The sequence below is a fragment of the Amia ocellicauda genome, chromosome 10 (assembly GCF_036373705.1).
Source record: "Amia ocellicauda isolate fAmiCal2 chromosome 10, fAmiCal2.hap1, whole genome shotgun sequence".
Lineage (NCBI taxonomy): Eukaryota > Metazoa > Chordata > Actinopteri > Amiiformes > Amiidae > Amia > Amia ocellicauda.
Window position 1 is genome coordinate 18,329,319 of NC_089859.1, and position 19,321 is coordinate 18,348,639.

The window sequence follows — 19,321 nt, forward strand, 5'->3', positions numbered from 1 at the left end:
TTATTAATGTGTGCATAGTAACAAATTAATTATTATTATTATTATTAATAAAAATGAAATCCATGCAAAGTAATATATTGTATCCATTATTATTAATCTAATTATACCATTGTTTACTGGGCATGATAATTATGAACAATTACTCATCTGTCATTGAACACCAGTGGTTTACACCATGATGTGAGGAATCCAATTTTTTTTTTTAACGGTCTAACAACAAATAGGCTTTTTTTTTTCATCTTATAAGCCACGGATGTGAATGAAACTTAAAGGAAACATTTAGAAAAAGCATAGGCACACCCATCAATTTAAAACCAAAAAAATAAACAAAAACAAAAAAATGACACTCCAGACAATCACTTGATTACACTCAGTCCTGGTTAACTCGGCACGGTTGCATAAGAAATGACTAAGGGGGCTACCGTAACACATTTGAATATGGACAATAAATATGTGAGGGGGCACAATATTCCAACTGAATATTCCCCCTCGGTTGCACTACGTCATCGCCCCCAACACTGTACCACCCCAAGAGTAACTACTGGATCCCCTTGGACACCCCATTTCACATTGTCTGGAATCACCACTGCTGGCCACCCTGTTTCACATTGTCTGGAAATGCCACTGAGTAGTTGTCATAGCAGAATGATTCAGTACCTTTTCTTGGGTGTGGACCTGGATTGTACTGTATATGGGTCAAATGGGTCAGGCAGGTCAAAGGGATCCAGTAAGCTGAAAGAGAGAGAGAGAGAGAGAGAGAGAGAGAGAGAGAGAGGCTGTAATAAACAACTCCATAAATTTATATCTTCTCACTAAAGTGTGTGTGTCAGGGGGGGGATCACCTTTTCTTCATGAAGGTGGTTGAAACAGGAATCAGAGTGGTGGATGCTGGCTCTGTCTTGGTCTGGGTTGGGGTCAGTGTGGTGGACACTGGCTCTGTCTTGGTCTGGGTTGGGGTCAGTGTGGTGGACACTGGCTCTGTCTTGGTCTGGGTTGGGGTCAGTGTGGTGGACACTGGCTCTGTCTTTTTCTGGGTCGGGGTCAGTGTGGTGGACACTGGCTCTGTCTTGGTCTGGGTTGGGGTCAGTGTAGTGGACACTGGCTCTGTCTTTGTCTTGGTCAGGGTCAGTGTGGTGGATGCTGGTTCTGTCTTTGTCTGGGTCGTAGTCAGTGTGCTGGATGTTGACTTGGCTGGGGTCATTGTGGTGGACACTGGCTCTGTCTTGGTTTTGGTCGGAGTCAATGTAGTAGATGCTGGGTCTGTCTTCGTCTGGGTCGGAGTCAGTGTGGTGGACGTTGGTTTGGCTGGGGTCAGTGTGGTGAACACTGGCTCTGTCTTGGTCTGGGTCGGGGTCAGTGTGGTGGACACTGGCTCTGTCTTGGTCTGGGTTGGGGTCAGTGTGGTGGACATTGGCTCTGTCTTTGTCTGGGTCGGGGTCAGTGTGGTGGACACTGGTTCTGTCTTGGTCTGGGTTGGGGTCAGTGTGGTGGACACTGGCTCTGTCTTGGTCTGGGTCGGGGTCAGTGTGGTGGACACTGGTTCTGTCTTGGTCTGGGTCGGAGTCAGTGTGGTGGACATTGGCTCTGTCTTGATCTGGGTTGGGGTCAGTGTGGTGGACATTGGCTCTGTCTTTGTCTGGGTTGGGGTCAGTGTGGTGGACACTGGCTCTGTCTTGGTCTGGGTTGGGGTCAGTGTGGTGGACACTGGTTCTGTCTTGGTCTGGGAGGGGTACAGTGTGGTGGATGCTGGTTCTGTCTTTGTCTGGGTCGGAGTCAGTGTGCTGGACGTTGACTTGGCTGGGGTCAGTGTGGTGGATGCTGGTTCTGTCTTGGTCTGGTTTGGAGTCAGTATGGTGGACGTTGGCTCTGTCTTTGTCTGGGTTGGGGTCAGTGTGGTGGACACTGGCTCTGTCTTGGTCTTGGTGGGGGTCAGTGTGGTGGATGCTGGCTCTGTCTTTGTCTGGGTCGGAGTCAGTGTGCTGGATGTTGACTTGGCTGGGGTCAGTGTGGTGGACACTGGCTCTGTCTTGGTCTGGGTCGGAGTCAATGTAGTAGATGCTTTCTCTGTCTTGGTCTGGGTTGGGGTCAGTGTGGTGGACACTGGTTCTGTCTTGGTCTGGGTTGGGGTCAGTGTGGTGGACACTGGCTCTGTCTTGGTCTGGGTCGGAGTCAATGTAGTAGATGCTTTCTCTGTCTTGGTCTGGGTTGGGGTCAGTGTGGTGGACACTGGTTCTGTCTTGGTCTGGGTTGGGGTCAGTGTGGTGGACACTGGCTCTGTCTTGGTCTGGGTCGGAGTCAATGTAGTAGATGCTTTCTCTGTCTTTGTCTGGGTCGGAGTCAGTGTGGTGGACGTTGGTTCGGCTGGGGTCAGTGTGGTGGACACTGGCTCTGTCTTGGTCTGGGTTGGGGTCAGTGTGGTGGACACTGGTTCTGTCTTGGTCTGGGTTGGGGTCAGTGTGGTGGACACTGGCTCTGTCTTGGTTTGGGTCGGAGTCAATGTAGTGGATGCTGGCTCTGTCTTTGTCTGGGTCAAAGTCAGTGTGGTGGACGTTGGTTTGGCTGGGGTCAGTGTGGTGGATGCTGGCTCTGTCTTGGTCTTGGTGGGGGTCAGTGTGGTGGACACTGGCTCTGTCTTGGTTTGGGTTGGGGTCAGTGTGGTGGATGCTGGCTCTGTCTTGGTCTTGGCTGGGATTAGTGTGGTGGACGCTGTCGTCTCTGTCTTGGTCTGGGTTGGGGTCAGTGTGGTGGATGCTGGCTCTGTCTTGGTCTTGGTGGGGGTCAGTGTGGTGGACACTGGCTCTGTCTTGGTTTGGGTTGGGGTCAGTGTGGTGGATGCTGGCTCTGTCTTGGTCTTGGCTGGGATTAGTGTGGTGGACGCTGTCGTCTCTGTCTTGGTCTGGGTTGGGGTCAGTGTGGTGGATGCTGGATCTGTCTTGATCTTGGTAGGTGTCAGTGTGGTGGATGCTGGCTCTGTCCTTTCTGTCCTAGGGAGTTTGCTGGGAGTAGCCTCTGTCAAGGTCTTCTGTTGACTGGGAGCCACTTGAGACTGGGGCTGTGTGCTGGGGGCAGGGTTGGCTTTCGCCTGAGTCCGTGAGCTGGGGAAAGAAACAGAGAGATGGGGAGGTGGAAGAAGAGGATATCCATAGACTGTCATGTGACATAATGGCACTAAGGACTGATACTCCAGCAATTGGAAGCTATTAAATAAGGTGTTATATAAGGGTGGTATATTTACTGTAGCTGCATTTCAGTATTTTCAGATTTCTATTGGTAACACATTTTTTAAACAGCTATGCGGGCTTACCTGGGCGTAAAAGAGGGGAGCATGCTGTCGGACAGTGTGGTCAGTGTATTGTCCTGGGGGGGCTTTGGTTCAACACAGGTGCTGTGGGGGAGAATTGCAGCCATCAAATTGGATAAGGGAACACAGATTCTCCTGAACGAGCCCTCTTTGACTTTGTGTGCAATAGACTGAGCAGGTCATGTGACAAAAGGTTCTCTACAGCAGGTCATGTGACAGAACAGGGGTACTCACCGTGCAGGGGCAAGGACTGTGGGGGGGGTGGAATTGGGGATGGGGGCAGGGGGGACAATCTGTTTGCTGTCCACAGGAGAAGATGCTTCTTCCTCATCACTGATCTCCACCCTGCAACACAGCAAAGACACACATGTGATGAGAGGGGCAGCACTCCACATTTACAAACGCAACACACAACACGCTCCTAAACCAGCACTGCCTCATTCATACACAGATACACAAATACTCTCTCAACACACACACAGCAGCTGAACAGTGTTTGGACTGATAGGGATGAAGCTCCCTATCAGTGAGTTGCTCTGCCAGACCCACACTCCCCGCATGCAGGTATTAACACAGTAAGATGACTCACCGCTTGGCCACAAAGGACTGGATGGGTTTTGGCGCAGAGCTCTGAGCTTTGTCTGTATTCCTAATAATAAATATAAAGGTACACAACATTGAGACACAGAGAGAGAGAGAGAGAGAGAGAGAGAGAGAGATGCAGAAGTGGCAGATCGTGACCAAGTCTGGCTCAATGACCACAGCCTGGCCAATGAAACTGGATGACACAGACAGACCTGGCGGGTCAGAGAATACAGAGTGTGAGGTCACTGTGAGACAGGAGAGGTGGTGACAGATGCACTTTATCTTGCAATAAGGGAAACTTTTACCCAACTTTTACCCAAGAAATCACTCTCCCCTATTAACCACAACAGATACAGACAAACTAAAAATTGTCCTTGGAGAAGGACACACAGCCCCCACTGGTGGCAACATATGTAGCAGTCTGACACAGCCTGAGGGGCCCACAGTGGAACAGTGATGCACAGGCAGACCCTGCAGGGCACCTGGACCCTCAGCTGATTATTATTATTCTGTAACTACTGTTATCATTATTAATCGTGTCACTGAAATGTGTTTATATATATAATAAAATGCAATCATGTTCCACCAGAACCCCTGAGATTTCTGGCTAAACACAGCTGTCACACCGGCCACATGTGCGGCTCGATCTTCATTAAACATCTTTGACACGAAACTAAAAATAGTTGGATAAAAATAATGTAACACTTTATGAGTTTTCAATGTATTATTATTTTATTTGTAGCATTAGGAAATGTCACCTGTAAACGTGACAGAGTGGTTATGTTAATGCATATTAAGCAATATGAAATGGTTAGGTGAGGTGGTAGGTCACTGCAGTGGGGCGAGGGTCTGTGCTCGAGTCCCTACCCTGGCCATAGAGTTTTTGAAGTGTGACAACATTGTTTTAAAGTTTCGTGTCAAAGGGGTTAAATGAAGATCGAGCCGCACATGTGGCCGGTGTGACAGCTGTGTTTAGCCAGAAATCTCAGGGGTTCTGGTGGAACATGATTGCATTTTATTATTGTTGTTATATACCGGTACTACTATTATGTATTTATTAGCAGACGCCCTTATCCAGGGCAACTTACAAAACATAAGGGCATTATAAAAGTGCAATTACAGATCAAAACAGTACAAATTACATGTTAAAAATGACATAAGTGCATAAGAAAAAATACATTAATCCAGGTCCTACATGCTTGTGAGCTAATCATTGCAGACAAGATGTGAAGTCACAGTTAGAGCTCAGGGGAGGGACATAGGGGCGATCAATAGAAACAACACGGTATTGTATTGAACTACACCAATACACTTATATAGCTGGGCAACATTATCGTAATTATCATACACTCATTGCGGGAGACAGCTGTTTATTCAGACAGAGCTAATTCTATTGGGATGTTTTGCCAGACAAGACTGGATTTTTATAGAAATATAACCTTGCCCTGGCTACACTTAAAAATGGCTCTTGTGTGGCTAATGGGTGGAGCTGAGCAGACACGTGACTGATGACCGACCTCACTGTATGCAGAGTCAAATCTCACTGTATACATCTCAGTATGTAGTGTATGCATCTCAGTATATAGTGTATGCATCTCAGTATGTAGTGTATGCATTTCAGTGTGTAGTGTATGCAACTCAGTATGTAGTGTATACGTCTCCATATGTAGTCTATGAATTTCAGTATGTGGTGTATACGTCTCAGTATGGTGTGTATGCGTCTCAGTATGTAGTGTATGCAACCCTGTTACTAACCTCAAGGTAACTAACCTTAATGAGACTAAAACTACTTTTACTAACTTCCTTATTTAATGGGAAATTGTATGCGTCAACCCTGTTACTCTTATGAACCCTGTTACGCAATGATCAACTCAATTCAACTCAAACAAAATTACTTTAGATAGCTGAATATAGTACTAATGTTTTTGAAATGGGTTTTAAATGATTGGGGACAACAGTAATATTATTTTTTCAGATAATATTTTCAAGATAGACCCCATTTTAATGGAAAAAAAATCAGGGCTTCGGCATACAAAACATCAATTACTTACATGAACTTCAAAATAATAAAGTTTTCATAATCCAAAGTGTATATTTTGCATTTGCGTTTACCTGAATATGTGTAGTTTATCTTTATCATATATTAAAATCACATTTAGGTAAATGAGCAAATGTCCATAACAGGGTTGACGCATTTTACAGTCCATGTTAGTAAAAAAATACAAAGAAAACAGATGTCTAGAGGATGGATATATCCTGCCTCAAATGAAATGTTGAAAATTTGGGAAATTTTAAGTGAGTTTTGAAGAATTTGCAAAGGGCAAGATGTCTTCTATTCATGGAATGACCCATATGTAGATATATATACAGTGAGGGAAAAAAGTATTTGATCCCCTGCTGATTTGGTACGTTTGCCCACTGACAAAGAAATTATCAGTCTATAATTTTAATGGTAGGTGTGTTTTAACAGTGAGAGACAGAACAAAAAAATCCAGAAAAACGCATTTCAAAAAAGTTATAAATTGATTTGCATGTTAATGAGGGAAATAAGTATTTGATCCCCTATCAATCAGCAAGATTTCTGGCTCCCAGGTGTCTTTTATACAGGTAACGAGCTGAGACTAGGAGCACTCTCTTAAAGGGAGTGTTCCTAATCTCAGCTCGTTACCTGTATAAAAGACACCTGTCCACAGAAGCAATCAATCAATCAGATTCCAAACTCTCCACCAAGGCCAAGACCAAAGAACTGTCCAAGGATGTCAGGGACAAGATTGTAGACCTACACAAGGCTGGAATGGGCTACAAGACCATCGCCAAGCAGCTTGGTGAGAAGGTGACAACAGTTGGTGCGATTATTCGCAAATGGAAGAAACACAAAATAACTGTCAGTCTCCCTCGGTCTGGGGCTCCATGCAAGATCTCACCTCGTGGAGTTTCAATGATCATGAGAACGGTGAGGAATCACAGAACTACACGGGAGGATCTTGTTAATGATCTCAAGGCAGCTGGGACCATAGTCACCAAGAAAACAATTGGTAACACACTATGCCGTGAAGGACTGAAATCCTGCAGCGCCCACAAGGTCCCCCTGCTCAAGAAAGCACATGTACAGGCCCGTCTGAAGTTTGCCAATGAACATCTGAATGATTCAGAGGAGAACTGGGTGAAAGTATTGTGGTCAGATGAGACCAAAATCGAGCTCTTTGGCATCAACTCAACTCGCCGTGTTTGGAGGAGGAGGAATGACCCCAAGAACACCATCCCCACCGTCAAACATGGAGGTGGAAACATTATGCTTTGGGGGTGTTTTTCTGCTAAGGGGACAGGACAACTGCACCACATCAAAGGGAAGATGGACGGGGCCATGTACCGTCAAATCTTGGGTGAGAACCTCCTTCCCTCAGCCAGGGCATTGAAAATGGGTCGTGGATGGGCATTCCAGCATGACAATGACCCAAAACACACAGCCAAGGCAACATAGGAGTGGCTCAAGAAGAAGCACATTAAGGTCCTGGCGTGGCCTAGCCAGTCTCCAGACCTTAATCCCATAGAAAATCTGTGGAGGGAGCTGAAGGTTCGAGTTGCCAAACGTCAGCCTCGAAACCTTAATGACTTGGAGAGGATCTGCAAAGAGGAGTGGGACAAAATCCCTCCTGAGATGTGTGCAAACCTGGTGGCCAACTACAAGAAACGTCTGACCTCTGTGATTGCCAACAAGGGTTTTACCACCAAGTACTAAGTCAAAGGGGTCAAATACTTATTTCCCTCATTAACATGCAAATCAATTTATAACTTTTTTGAAATGCGTTTTTCTGGATTTTTTTGTTGTTATTCTGTCTCTCACTGTTAAAATACACCTACCATTAAAATTATAGACTGATCATTTCTTTGTCAGTGGGCAAACGTACAAAATCAGCAGGGGATCAAATACTTTTTTCCCTCACTGTATTCTTGTTATTCTGTTTTATTGTATTGCTTGTATTAAACTGCTTTGGCAACACTGCCCATGTAAGTCATGCCAATAAAGACACCTTTTAATTTAAATTTGAGGGAGAGAGAAAGAGGGATGTGAAAAATCAGACGGACAGCATGATAGTCAAAGTGGTGATGACTGTCTGACTGATTGACTGACTCACTCATATTTTTTGGCTGCTGATAGGACGTATGAACGCTGCTGGTAGCTCTTCAGGGTACTGCTGGCAGCTTCCGTGCTGGAGGGAAAGAGAGCAGGTGAGAGAAAGAGTGGGAGAGAGAGGGGTTGAATGCAGTGGTAGTGTGTCAGTGACTTTAGTGTGGAGTGCAATGTCAGTATATCAGTGTCACACTGTATCAATGTGAAATTGTGTCTGTGTTGTGCAGTATCAGTGTCTCAGCATCTCAGTGTGGAGTGTCAGCTTGTCAGGCTTTTCTCACCGCTTGCTCTGCTTCTCAGGGGAGAGCTGGGGCTCATCCTGGGTGATGCTGTGGGGGTGTGAGAGCACGTGAGAGGCTCTGAAACAACACAGTACACTGTCATATAACCACATAGTCACACATTGAATTAGACAGAGGGATGAAGGGAGAGAGTGGGTGTAGTGTGTTTCAGCACAGCACTCACATTTTCTTGTATTCTTCCGATGGTTTCTTGTTGATGGAGATGGGTGAGGGGCTGTCTGAATGGCTGGTACTGCAATAGAGACAGACAGTCAGACATACAGACACAGAGACATGGAGAGACATGGACACACAGAGACACAGAGACAGTGAGACATTCATGGAAAGACAGAGTCAAACTCAGAGACACAAACATCAAGACAATCAGTGGCAACACCCAAATGATGTTGAGACTGACCTACACCTAATCCCACAACTCTATGAGCAAATTATAGGAAATCATACATACACGCACACAAACACACACACACACTCCACCACTTTCCCTCCACAAGTCCAAGTACAAGTCAACTGACCTGGTGCTGTGTCCGTTGGAGGTGGAGGAGATTGTAGTCTTCTGGTCAGTCTTTGTGAACACGCCCCTGCATGAAACCAAACATCCATAAACACACACTCCCACATTCACACAATAACACAGACAGCCCTATCAGGCTGGGGAGCACTGCAGTGCACAAACACTGTGGGCGTGGGGGGGTTCAGGAACCCTGTTGTGACAATAACAACTAGAAGCTGACCCTTCTGTACAAGAATAAATCTCAGCTGTTCAACTGTCAGAATAAATGCTCAGCTCTGTGTTTTCATGGATTGAGCTGCTCTGCCTGCACTGGGGTCAGGTTACCTGATCAGGTATCCTGAGGTGGGCGGCTTCGGGCTGTGGAGACAAGAGTAAAGAGTCACCACCTCACCCCATCCATCTGTCAGTCCATCTGCTTGACCAATCCGTACCAGTGTGTCAGCATGTCAGTGCATCAGGGTATGAGTGTGTCAGTGCAGGTACCTCTCTGTGGGGGTGGAGGTGACCGTTGGCTCAGCCAAGGATCCATTAATCCGTCGTTCTCTGACCTCCGCTAACCTGCAAGCAGACACACTGTCACTGTCTCAAACACCCACTGTCACAGATACAGTCAGTCACTGTTACACACACACATGCACACTCACACACACATGGTAAGACACTGTCAACAGTGTCACTCACACACTGGAGAACAGTCACACACAATGACATACACAGTCGGTGTCCCAGAAGAATAGAAACACTCACGGTCACTGTCACACACACACACACAGTGTAACTGTCACTGTCACACATGCACACAGGACAACATGCACACACATACATAGACAGAAACCAGCAAGACTCTGACATCAGCTGACACACATTCTGTACCAAACAGTAACTTTCACAGGCCTGTTGACCCACAATCCCCCTGCGTTACCAGGGTTTGTCCGCCTCGGGCTGCCCAGTATCGCCCTCTCCGGCATGGTGCTGAATCCAGCTCTGATCTCCCTTCAGTGATGTGCGGACCTTCACCTTCTGCAGAACAGCCTGCCTGTCCCCCTCCTGCTTCCCGCCACCTGCTGAGGAAATAGGGACACAGGGGTCAAACTCAACAACGCAGTACAGGATAAGCTGACACTCTGTTACTCTGACACACTCCCACACACTGAGCGACACTGAGACAATGCAACAAATTTGGGGAACAGTGAGACATGCATACATGCACACCCATGCAGACATGTGCACACACACACAGACATGCACAGATATGCACTGACACTCACCTTTCTGCATTGTGGAAGTCTGCCCCTGCAGATGTGTGGAGTCTCTTCAGATGAATGACTGAAACACAGGCAGAGGTGGCTGAGGATCAGGAGTCCGGATTAGTGCAATCCGGACTTTAGCAATCCAACAGAGATCATGGCCAGCAACAAGTGGGTTTGAGGTGAGACATGAGAGCAAGTGGGCCTCAGTACACAGCACTGCCCCCTGTCTCCCTGCAGCTGTATCAAGAGCAGGACAGTTGGCCCTCACAATAGTGCACTGCAGCACAGCAGGGAGGCAGAGTGCAGTCATAATGGTGACTGGAGAGGTACAGAGCACAGAACCCCCAACACAGACTATTTTGCTCTTTTGAAAGCAATGCCCAAACTGTGTCTCAGTTGCCAAGTAGAAATGAAAACTTGCCTGAGCTGACTGTAAATATGAAGCCCTAACCCTAGCAAAATATTTAAATACAACAATCGCAAAAATAGCACCACAACCACAAAACTTTGTACTTTCGTTTTTTCCAAGCAACACTCAGTCTAACTCATCCAATCTTAGTTCACCTGCAAGAACTCAACCCTCACCTTATTGAAAATCTGAGCTGACTGTCAACATAAAAACTCAACCCAGGCCCAACTGTGAATAGTGGTAATACTGTGACCAGGGGAGAGGGATCGGCCACTCAGAGCACCAGCACTCAGGCATCATCACTGAAACCCACCACATTCCTAAGAGACATAAGACATGCAGCCCAGCAAGTCCAACTGCATTCTGCACTGAGGAATGCCTAGCACTGCTTCACACACTCATGCATACATTCTCACACACAAACAATCACACACATATCCTCTCTCTCTCTCTCTCTCTCTCTCTCACACACACAAACAGATATTCTATGTTCTGATGAGCTGTGGGCTGTAGGTACACAGGGTGTACTCGGGGGGGAGTACACCCTGAAAAGGAGCTTGAGGGGTGGTTTAACTCTCACTCCTCAAAGCTGACCTCACACCAGGCTGCCTCATTCCCTTTGAAAATAACCAGGAGTATCTACACTGCCTTGGAGCCTGAAAATAACCACTAACCCTAAGCCTAACCCTGACTGTCACTGCATATGCCCTGACCCTGGGGTAGTCCCTCTCACCCAGATAGACTACAAGGGCTCTGCATGTTCCACTTGGCTTCTCTGTCTTTAAGTGTCTGATTACAGACCAGCACCCTGCACTAAAGCCAGCGCATAGCCCAGCTGAGACTGTGACCAATGACCTCCCACCCCCACAAGAACATCACACACCACCGTCTGAATAGCATATCTACCAGCACCCGTAATTGCATAATTACCAGCATAATTGTTTCCATTGTCCTACTAGCACATAAATGTACACTCACTCACTTAGTCACAGAGGGCAGCAGTGTGGAGTACTGGTTAGGGCTCTGGACTCAGAGGGTCATGGGTTCAATCCCAGGTGGGGGACACTGCTGTTGTATCCTTGAGCAAGGTACTTTACCTAGATTACTCCAGTAAACGCCCAGCTGTATAATTCAGTAAAATCTAAAAATGTGATATACTGAAACAATCGTATGTCACCCTGGATAAGGGAGTCTGCTATGAAATTGAGAAATAATTATTTTTTGTATTTACTTGTGTAAATTGGAAGTTGTAAAATGTATTATGCTTTGAATTGCTTTGTATTATGTAAATTTGAATTTGTAATGTTTGATGCCTTGTACTGAACTGTATTGTTGCACTTTGTATTGCACTTTTGTAAGTTTGTAAGTCGCCCTGGATAAGGGCGTCTGCCAAGAAATAAAAATAATAATAATAATACTAAACTCACACTAACACACACTCAGTGATTCATTCCCTGAAACTCCCATAAACACACACACACACTCACTTATTTACCTCACACACACACACAATCACACTCAGTCACTAAGTTGTACGCAAATACTTGCACTGAGAAATACATGCACTCGGTCATGCACACAAACACACACACCCAGGAGAACAGGAGAAACCTCAGTCATATATGTACACCATAAACAACTCCCTGGGGCTAGACTGGCAGGGACACAGACAGACATACACTGACTGACAGACAGGAGAAGAGACAGAGACAACTACACAGTCAGGCACACAGTTACAGAGACAGACAGAAATCAGAAAGAGAAGGAGAAGAGGAATGCTCTCAGGGAACAGCCTGGAGACAGGCAGTCAGAATCAGACTGTTTTTACTGTCTGTGCAAATTTAAGGCCAGGGAACTGTGCTGAGGGTACAGAGAGAAGATAACAATGTCAGTCTCTGCACAGACATTCACACACACACTCACAGCCCTGCCTGGACACCCTCTTTCTCTATCCCTGCTCCCCCAGTTTGACTCAGACAGCTGCACTCCTCTCTCTCCCTCTGCGACACTCCTCCACATAGAAGAAGACTGATTCTCACAGCCTCCACTCTGACAGACACCTGCCCTGACACTGCCACAACACCAAAGAGACATACACAGACACACACACAAAGCTTACCTGTAGAGTCCCGTTAATATCCCGAGTCTGTCAGTCTGTCCTAAGCCACTGCGTGTGCTTGTGAGTTGATGCAGCTGAGTCCTGGAGTTCTTTGAGGGAACACAGGTGTCTCCCGTAAGCAGCAGGTAAGTGCAGGTAACTACAGGTGCAGCTGAGCCAGTTAGTCGCTCGTCTAGTCCCCGCCGCACCCTGGCACTGACAAAGGGAGGAGCCAGCAACCCCTGGGGCGAGTCACTGTTGTTTATTTCGTCCTCTCTCTCTCTCTCTCTCTCTCTCTCTCTCTCTCTCTCTCTCTCTCTCTATATATATATATATATATATATATATATAATTATTTTTTTACTTGATGTTAAAAATCTAGTTTTCCAGATAGATCCTGCCCAGAAAGGCTACACACAATCAAAGCACACACAGAACAAATACCATCAACAACCCAGGAAAACCTGATCTCTCTCTCTCTCTCTCTGTCTTGCTCCAGGGAGGGGACACATTCCTCACATTCCCCGAGACACAGCAGAAAGAAAGAGAGAGATTCTTTCACAGACCAGTAACAGGTGCAGGTGACAGTATGAGTTTCCTGGGGCTGGGGCTCCCTGGCTGTCTGTGGGCACTGGAGACACACCAAGCAGATTATTTCTGCGAGTTTCAACAGAACTCGTGAGCTGGAGGAATAGGGTGGTAGAAGTGATCGGTATTGTTATGATAGTTTTAACAAAACACACACACAGTATGGAATTATGCTGTCAAGTAGGTAAAGCCACGCCTCAGGGCTCCTCAGAGAGGTTAGTGGAAGGGATTCTGGGATTGAGTAGCTACTGGCAGAAACGAGGTGGGGGTTGGGGGGTTTTCTGTGGGCTGTGGATTATGAAGCTTCTGAAGTCCTTATTGGCAAATAGATTATGTATATATAAACATAAACCTGCGCTCAGTGTGTACAGTACAATCTCAAACATCCTCTGACAGGCCTCCTATAGGTACACCTCTTCAGTGCCTCTGGCTTACAGCACCCGCTAAAGGTACACCCCCTCATTGCCTCACAGGAGGAGTAGCTGACCTGCTGACCTGCAAATATATGTGCCAAATATTTGCCAATTAAATCATTAAATAGCAATAATAATAATAATAATAATAATAATAATAATAAACACTGTTGTCTGCCAGGTTGTTGTTCCCACAGTGTGGACAACACAAACACTGTCTGACCTGGACTTGGTGAGCTGCAACAAACCCACTCACTGAGACACAGACTCAAAAAACTAAGAATCCTCTCCACACACATCTTGGACTCGGGTTTCCCTTCATTGCGAGAGAAACCTTTGTCCAGCAGGGGGCACTGTATTCTGACAGTCTTTTTTCTTCTGTTTGCAGGGAGCTGTACTACCAGGCCAGACCAGACAAGACGGGTAGATTCCAGTTGACAGAGCTGCAGAGTCCTGGGTCCTTGGAGTGGTCCGGAGGCCAAGGCACGAGGAGATCGGGACGGACCTGGACCAACAAGGGACCTAGCCAGAGGAGTCGGTGGACTCCTCACGGAGTGGGTCCCAACCAGAAGCCTGGCCAACCATCTACCCAGAGACGGCCTGACCAGGACTGCTCCCCGCTGACGACACTAGCCAGGATCCAGGAGAGGCCTCATATCCCAGGGACCAACCAGACCGATCGGCGAACATCCCTGAGGGAGGCCTCCTACAGCCAGGGCCTGGACTTCTCCCCGCAAGGCCTGCTCCCTGTAAAAGCCCTGCAGCTCCCCAGCCAGGTGGCCTTGCCCCGACCTCCAGATTGAGAGCCTCTGGACCCTTTCCCAGGTAGGAACGTGCAGCATGGCCCAGCGAACGGCCGGAGTGAGGTGCCATAATGCGGTGTGCCTCAGACGAGAGGCTGGAGGCGAGACCGCGGCCCTCACCTGGCTGGAGTTTAGCAGGTCCATGCTGCAGAGGGGCCTGGGCTTCGCCCCTTCTGAGCTGAACTGCGTGGTGAAACTGCCTGGACCTAGGGACGTGTTTGAGGTGAGTTTTAAGAACCCTCAAGTGCTGGAGAGTTTCTGGAATATTTATAGAGAGAAAAAAGATTGTATGCCCCTGAGTGACTTTGTAGTCAACGACCGATAGAGAGATCAAAATCGTTACTATTCAGATTTATAATGAAGCAGTGGCAGAATACGATGTAGAGGTATGGCTGAAGAGACACTGTGAGATCCTTTCTGAGAGTAAGAGAGTCAATGATGAGGATGGGGTTTGGACCAGTGCTCGACGGTGGCAGGTGCGCCTGCAGGTGGAAGTGGCCGCCATCGGCGGAGTACGCCACCTGCCAAGCACCGTAGTATTAGGTGCAAACAGGGGGCTTGTCTTCTACCATGGCATGCTCAAGCTTTGTAGGAACTGCGGGGCCCTGGGTCATTTAGCCGCAGCCTGCACAGTTATTAAGTGCAAGGTCTGCGGCGGGGAACATCAGACCAGGGCCTGCAAGCAGGAGAGGGCCTGCAACCTGTGCGGTGGGGGAGGGTACATTTTTAGGAATTGTCCCTCCTCCTATGCAAATAGGGCGCAGGCCCTCGGGGGAGTGGAGAGGAAGAAAAACAAAATGAGGCTCCTCCAAGGGAGAGAGGAAACAGTCCTCAGGAGTCTTATAGGCTCCCACTCCGACTCAGGGTTGGAAGTGGAGGCACAGGGGGAGAATTGGACATTTGTGGTTGGAAAGAGGAGAAGGGGAAGGAGAGCGAGTGGGGGGGGGTGTGATGAGTAAGCGAGTTAATTCTGCTAGTTCCCCCCCGCCGCCCGCTGGCTTCCTCCCTGCAGCCAAGACTTCTCCCCCTCAGTTTTATACGCCTCTCTCCGAATCTGGAGCAGAGAGTTGTGGGCCTTCTCCACTTCCCCCTGTGGGCAGCCTGGTGGAAGACCGGGTCCCAAATAGTAACATCCCTCCTGCCCCACACCCTAGACTCTCTCAGGGGAGGGGATAGGTATGCCCTCCTGGTAGTAGTGCGAGAGCCTCAGGTCCTCAGGAGAGGATAAACAGCGTCAAACAGACCTTAGGGCCGCAAGAGTTGCTGGCGCTGGGGGTGGAGGCCTGTGGCGGCAGACAGTCAGGAAGGGAGAGACCACCTTCCCCCCCACTAGTTATAAGATCAACTAGCGGGATCTATCCAGCTGTCTCCTCGGTCGTACACAAGGCCTCTGCTCTGCCATCTGCTCGTCGGGCCTTGGCTGCAAGGGATCCAGGGAGAACCTCCAGCACCACGAGCCCTGAGGCCAGTGGAGTTTCACCAGCCTTACAGGGTGACGGGACCCGAGCACCCCCCTGACTTCCTAGAGGATCAAGCGGTGAGGCAAATGGTTGAAATGATGGGTGCGAGCGCTAAGCTAGGTGAGGGAGAAGAGAGAAGTGGGGAAGAGGAAGGTTTATTTACATGATTGTTAGGGAGCGGGTAATTGCCCTCACTGCCACTATGGCTTTAGTGATTATATCTATAAATGTGAGGAGCATTGCTGAGGTGAAAAAGAGGGCCAATGTTTTAAACTCTCTGGCTGGAATAAAGGCGGACATCATTTGTTTACAGGAGTGCGGCATCCCGTTCCAAAAGGAATATAAAGATCTCCGGGGACACTTGGACCCTAGGTGAATCTTTTGTGTCCTGAGTGGACGGGATTGCAGTACTCCTGAAGAACCCCTTCATTGAGTCCAAAAAATTTAGGGTGATAGAGGCGGGCAGGTTGACCAGCCTCGACTTTAAATACAAGGGGGCTGTATTGAGGCTGGTCAACGTTTATGCCCCCACCAGCCAGAGAGAGAGTCCTCTTTTTCCCTCAGCTACGCCCGCTCCTGATCGGCACCTTACCAGTTATCATTTCAGGTGATTTCAACTGTGCTCTGAGGGATGTAGACCAGAGTAAGCCCTGCAACGATATATCCAGCAGGGATCTCGCTGCGTTCATAGAGGACTTTGAACTCTGCGACGCAGGTCGGGATCTGGTCCCCTTATTCACCTGGGTGAGTTCTTCTGGCTCCTCCTTCTTTAGGATAGATCTCGTCCTCCTCAGTAAGCCACTGGAGAGGACTGCCATATCTTCGGAGGCGGTCTTCTTTTCAGACCACAGGCTCATTCTGAGCACACGGGAGTCGGGGCCTGGGGTCTGGAAGCTCAACACCTCTCTGCTCGATGACCCTCATTTTGTAAAGACCTTTAGCAGACACCTCGAGGAGTGGAGGACCCTGAAGGACCTTTTTGATTCTCCCATAGAGTGGTGGGAGATGGTGAAGAGTAGAACCAAGGGCTACTTCATTTAGCTAGGGAAATGGAAAGCTCGCGAAAGGCGGGCAAGTTATTCCCATCTGAACAGCCGCCTCCAGTGCCTGAGCCTTCTACAGCTCAGAGGCTTCGACCTGGCTGAGGAGGTAGCCCGGGTCAAACTGAGTCTCTCCGCCCTCTATCGGGAGGAGCAAGAGAAGATCAAGGTCCTTTCCAGGGTCCGCATCATGGAGAACGATGAGAAGTGCAGCCGCTTCTTCTTCAAGAAAACGAAGGAGAGGCGGCCTGCAATGTCCTCCATGATGGACTCCTCAGGGCAGAAGGTGGAGGGCAGAGAGGCTGTTGAGACAGTGGTGCGGGACTTCTACAGGGAGTTGTATGATCAGAAGGTGGTGGATCAAAATCTGATCCATCACTTTCTGTCCCTGTTGGAGTCCCACAACGAGGGGGACGAGGAGGCGGAGGAGGATCCAGAGAACACCACCATGGAACTCTCCCAGGTGATAAAGAGTCTTAACTCTGGAAGGACACCGGGTCCCGATGGGATCCCTGCTGAATTCTATAAGATCTTTTGGGAGGTGCTTAGGGAAGATCTGGCCCAGGTCTTGGGGTCGGTGTACAGAGAGGGTAGACTGGCCCCTTCTATGAGGAAGAGCATTCTCTCTCTTCTTCATAAGAAGGGAGTTCCGAAGGATCTGAAGAACTGGCGGCTGGTCAGCCTTCTGTGCACCAACTACAAGATACTGACCAAAGCACTTACGCTCCGGCTGCAGCGGCCACTCCCTCAAGTCGTGGGTCCCGACCAGGTCTGTGGTGCCTGGGGGAGATCGGCGGCCGACAACGCCATGCTGCTCAGGGATGTCGTGGCCTACTCGAATGAGAGAAGGCTTCCCCTGGTCCTTATTAGCCTGGACCAGGAGAAGGCCTTCGATAGAGTGGGCCATGAATACCTGCAGCTAGTTATGGAGAGGATGGGTCTCGCTCGCTCAAGATCATTTACAGCGGCCTAAGCAGCAGGGTCCTCATGAATCGCCACCTGACCGAACCATTCCCGGTCTGGTCGGGGGTTCGACAGGGTTGTCCCCTGTCAAGCCGTCCATCAAGGTTCTGGGGATCATGATCGCCGGGACCAACACGGGCATCCGGAGCTGGGAGGAAGCCTTATCTAAGGTCCAAAGAAAGATCCATGGCTGGAGCACAAGGACCAGCAGATCCTCTATGGACCAGCTAAAGGATTGACATCTCCTACCTTGAGGTGCTGGTGGCGTGTCGTCTGCACAGTGAAACAGGCCCTGTGGGAGGGACGGAACATCTGTCTGTTTAACAAGCAGGAGCTGGACCCAGTTGTCATCACGCGGAGGGGCATGGTCCTAGTCAGGGACTACGTCAATCTGGAGGTCCATCAGAGGGGCAAGGAGGAAGCCTTCAAGAACTGGCATCTTCAAGATCTGGGGGAGCTTAGGATCTCATGATGGAACCCCACCTCCGGGGACAGCCATTTCCCCCTGCTGGAGCCCGAGTCTGAGATCTTTTAACCTTTTATAGAGAAATGCTTGCTTTTAAAAATGAATTTTAAATGTTTTTAATTAAACGTGTTCATTTTAAATCCACTTGGTTGTTTTGGTTTGTTTCTTTGCCAAATGCATTGACTGTTTTTCGGTTATGTCTTTATTTTATTGTTTTAATTGTTTTTTTGTTTTTTTATCTGGTGCATTTTCAGTTAATTTCAATGCATTTGACCATTTTGTTTAATTGTGTTTCATTTGGCAGTTTTGCCCTTTAATCACAAGTTTATTGTTTTGATTGATTTATTGCACAATTATATTTTAAGTTATTTGGTATTTCGGTTGTTATAATCACATTAAGATTTTTAAAAGTTTTAAGTGATTTTAGATTTGTTTAAAAAAAAAATTAATCATAAGTATTAAAATTTTGTATGTTTTTATCTTTGTAATGTAAAATACTTCTCCATTAAAAACAGAATCCTCTCCACACACTGACACCACCAGCCTGCCTGCCACACCCTCAGTGAGAGCTGTGAGTCACTGGAGCGTGAGACACACACTACCCTGAGTGCTGGGCCCTGCTGGCCTCACTGGGCCAGTGAAGATTCCCACAGCTTCCCAAGCCAATTCTCTGCTGAGCAGAATCAGGATCAGATCTGGCCAGGCAGACAAAGTCATACAGTGCGCTCACACAAACACATACAGACAGACACAAACACTCATTCACACACACTCACACTGTCTCTCTCACATACACACACGCCCACACACACAATAGGAGTTGTTATCTTCATGGCAATTCCAGTGAACAGACCTGTCTGCCTGCATTGAGATTTCACAACAGCACAGCAACCTGCTCCCACCCAGCACACAGACAGAGAGAGGGACAGTTCCTCAATGTTTCTCATCATCCTATTCCTGATCATTGGACCTGTGTGCCGATGCTTTGGCAAAACTA

General features: G+C 48.0%; 1 protein-coding gene across 4 annotated transcripts in view; it reads right to left on the reverse strand.

Moving 5' to 3' along the window:
- Positions 1 to 12,816, reverse strand: part of znf185 (zinc finger protein 185 with LIM domain) — a 28,848-nt gene extending 16,032 nt beyond the window's left edge. The window contains exons 1-14 of one of the 4 annotated variants that reach the window (XM_066715358.1): positions 12,613 to 12,816; positions 10,103 to 10,160; positions 9,757 to 9,895; positions 9,318 to 9,392; positions 9,159 to 9,191; positions 8,836 to 8,901; positions 8,484 to 8,552; positions 8,300 to 8,377; positions 8,023 to 8,097; positions 3,891 to 3,950; positions 3,536 to 3,646; positions 3,305 to 3,385; positions 843 to 3,095; positions 658 to 732 (exon numbers count right to left, since the gene is read on the reverse strand). In XM_066715358.1, coding sequence (XP_066571455.1) covers positions 658 to 732; positions 843 to 3,095; positions 3,305 to 3,385; positions 3,536 to 3,646; positions 3,891 to 3,950; positions 8,023 to 8,097; positions 8,300 to 8,377; positions 8,484 to 8,552; positions 8,836 to 8,901; positions 9,159 to 9,191; positions 9,318 to 9,392; positions 9,757 to 9,895; positions 10,103 to 10,112 — 3,125 coding nt within the window. In that variant the 5' untranslated portion in view covers positions 10,113 to 10,160; positions 12,613 to 12,816. Of the gene's footprint in view, positions 1 to 657; positions 733 to 842; positions 3,096 to 3,304; positions 3,386 to 3,535; positions 3,647 to 3,890; positions 3,951 to 8,022; positions 8,098 to 8,299; positions 8,378 to 8,483; positions 8,553 to 8,835; positions 8,902 to 9,158; positions 9,192 to 9,317; positions 9,393 to 9,756; positions 9,899 to 10,102; positions 10,182 to 12,612 lie in introns of all 4 variants that reach the window. The other 3 variants (XM_066715356.1, XM_066715357.1, XM_066715359.1) reach the window with 3 other exon arrangements.
- Positions 12,817 to 19,321: the final 6,505 nt, after the last annotated feature.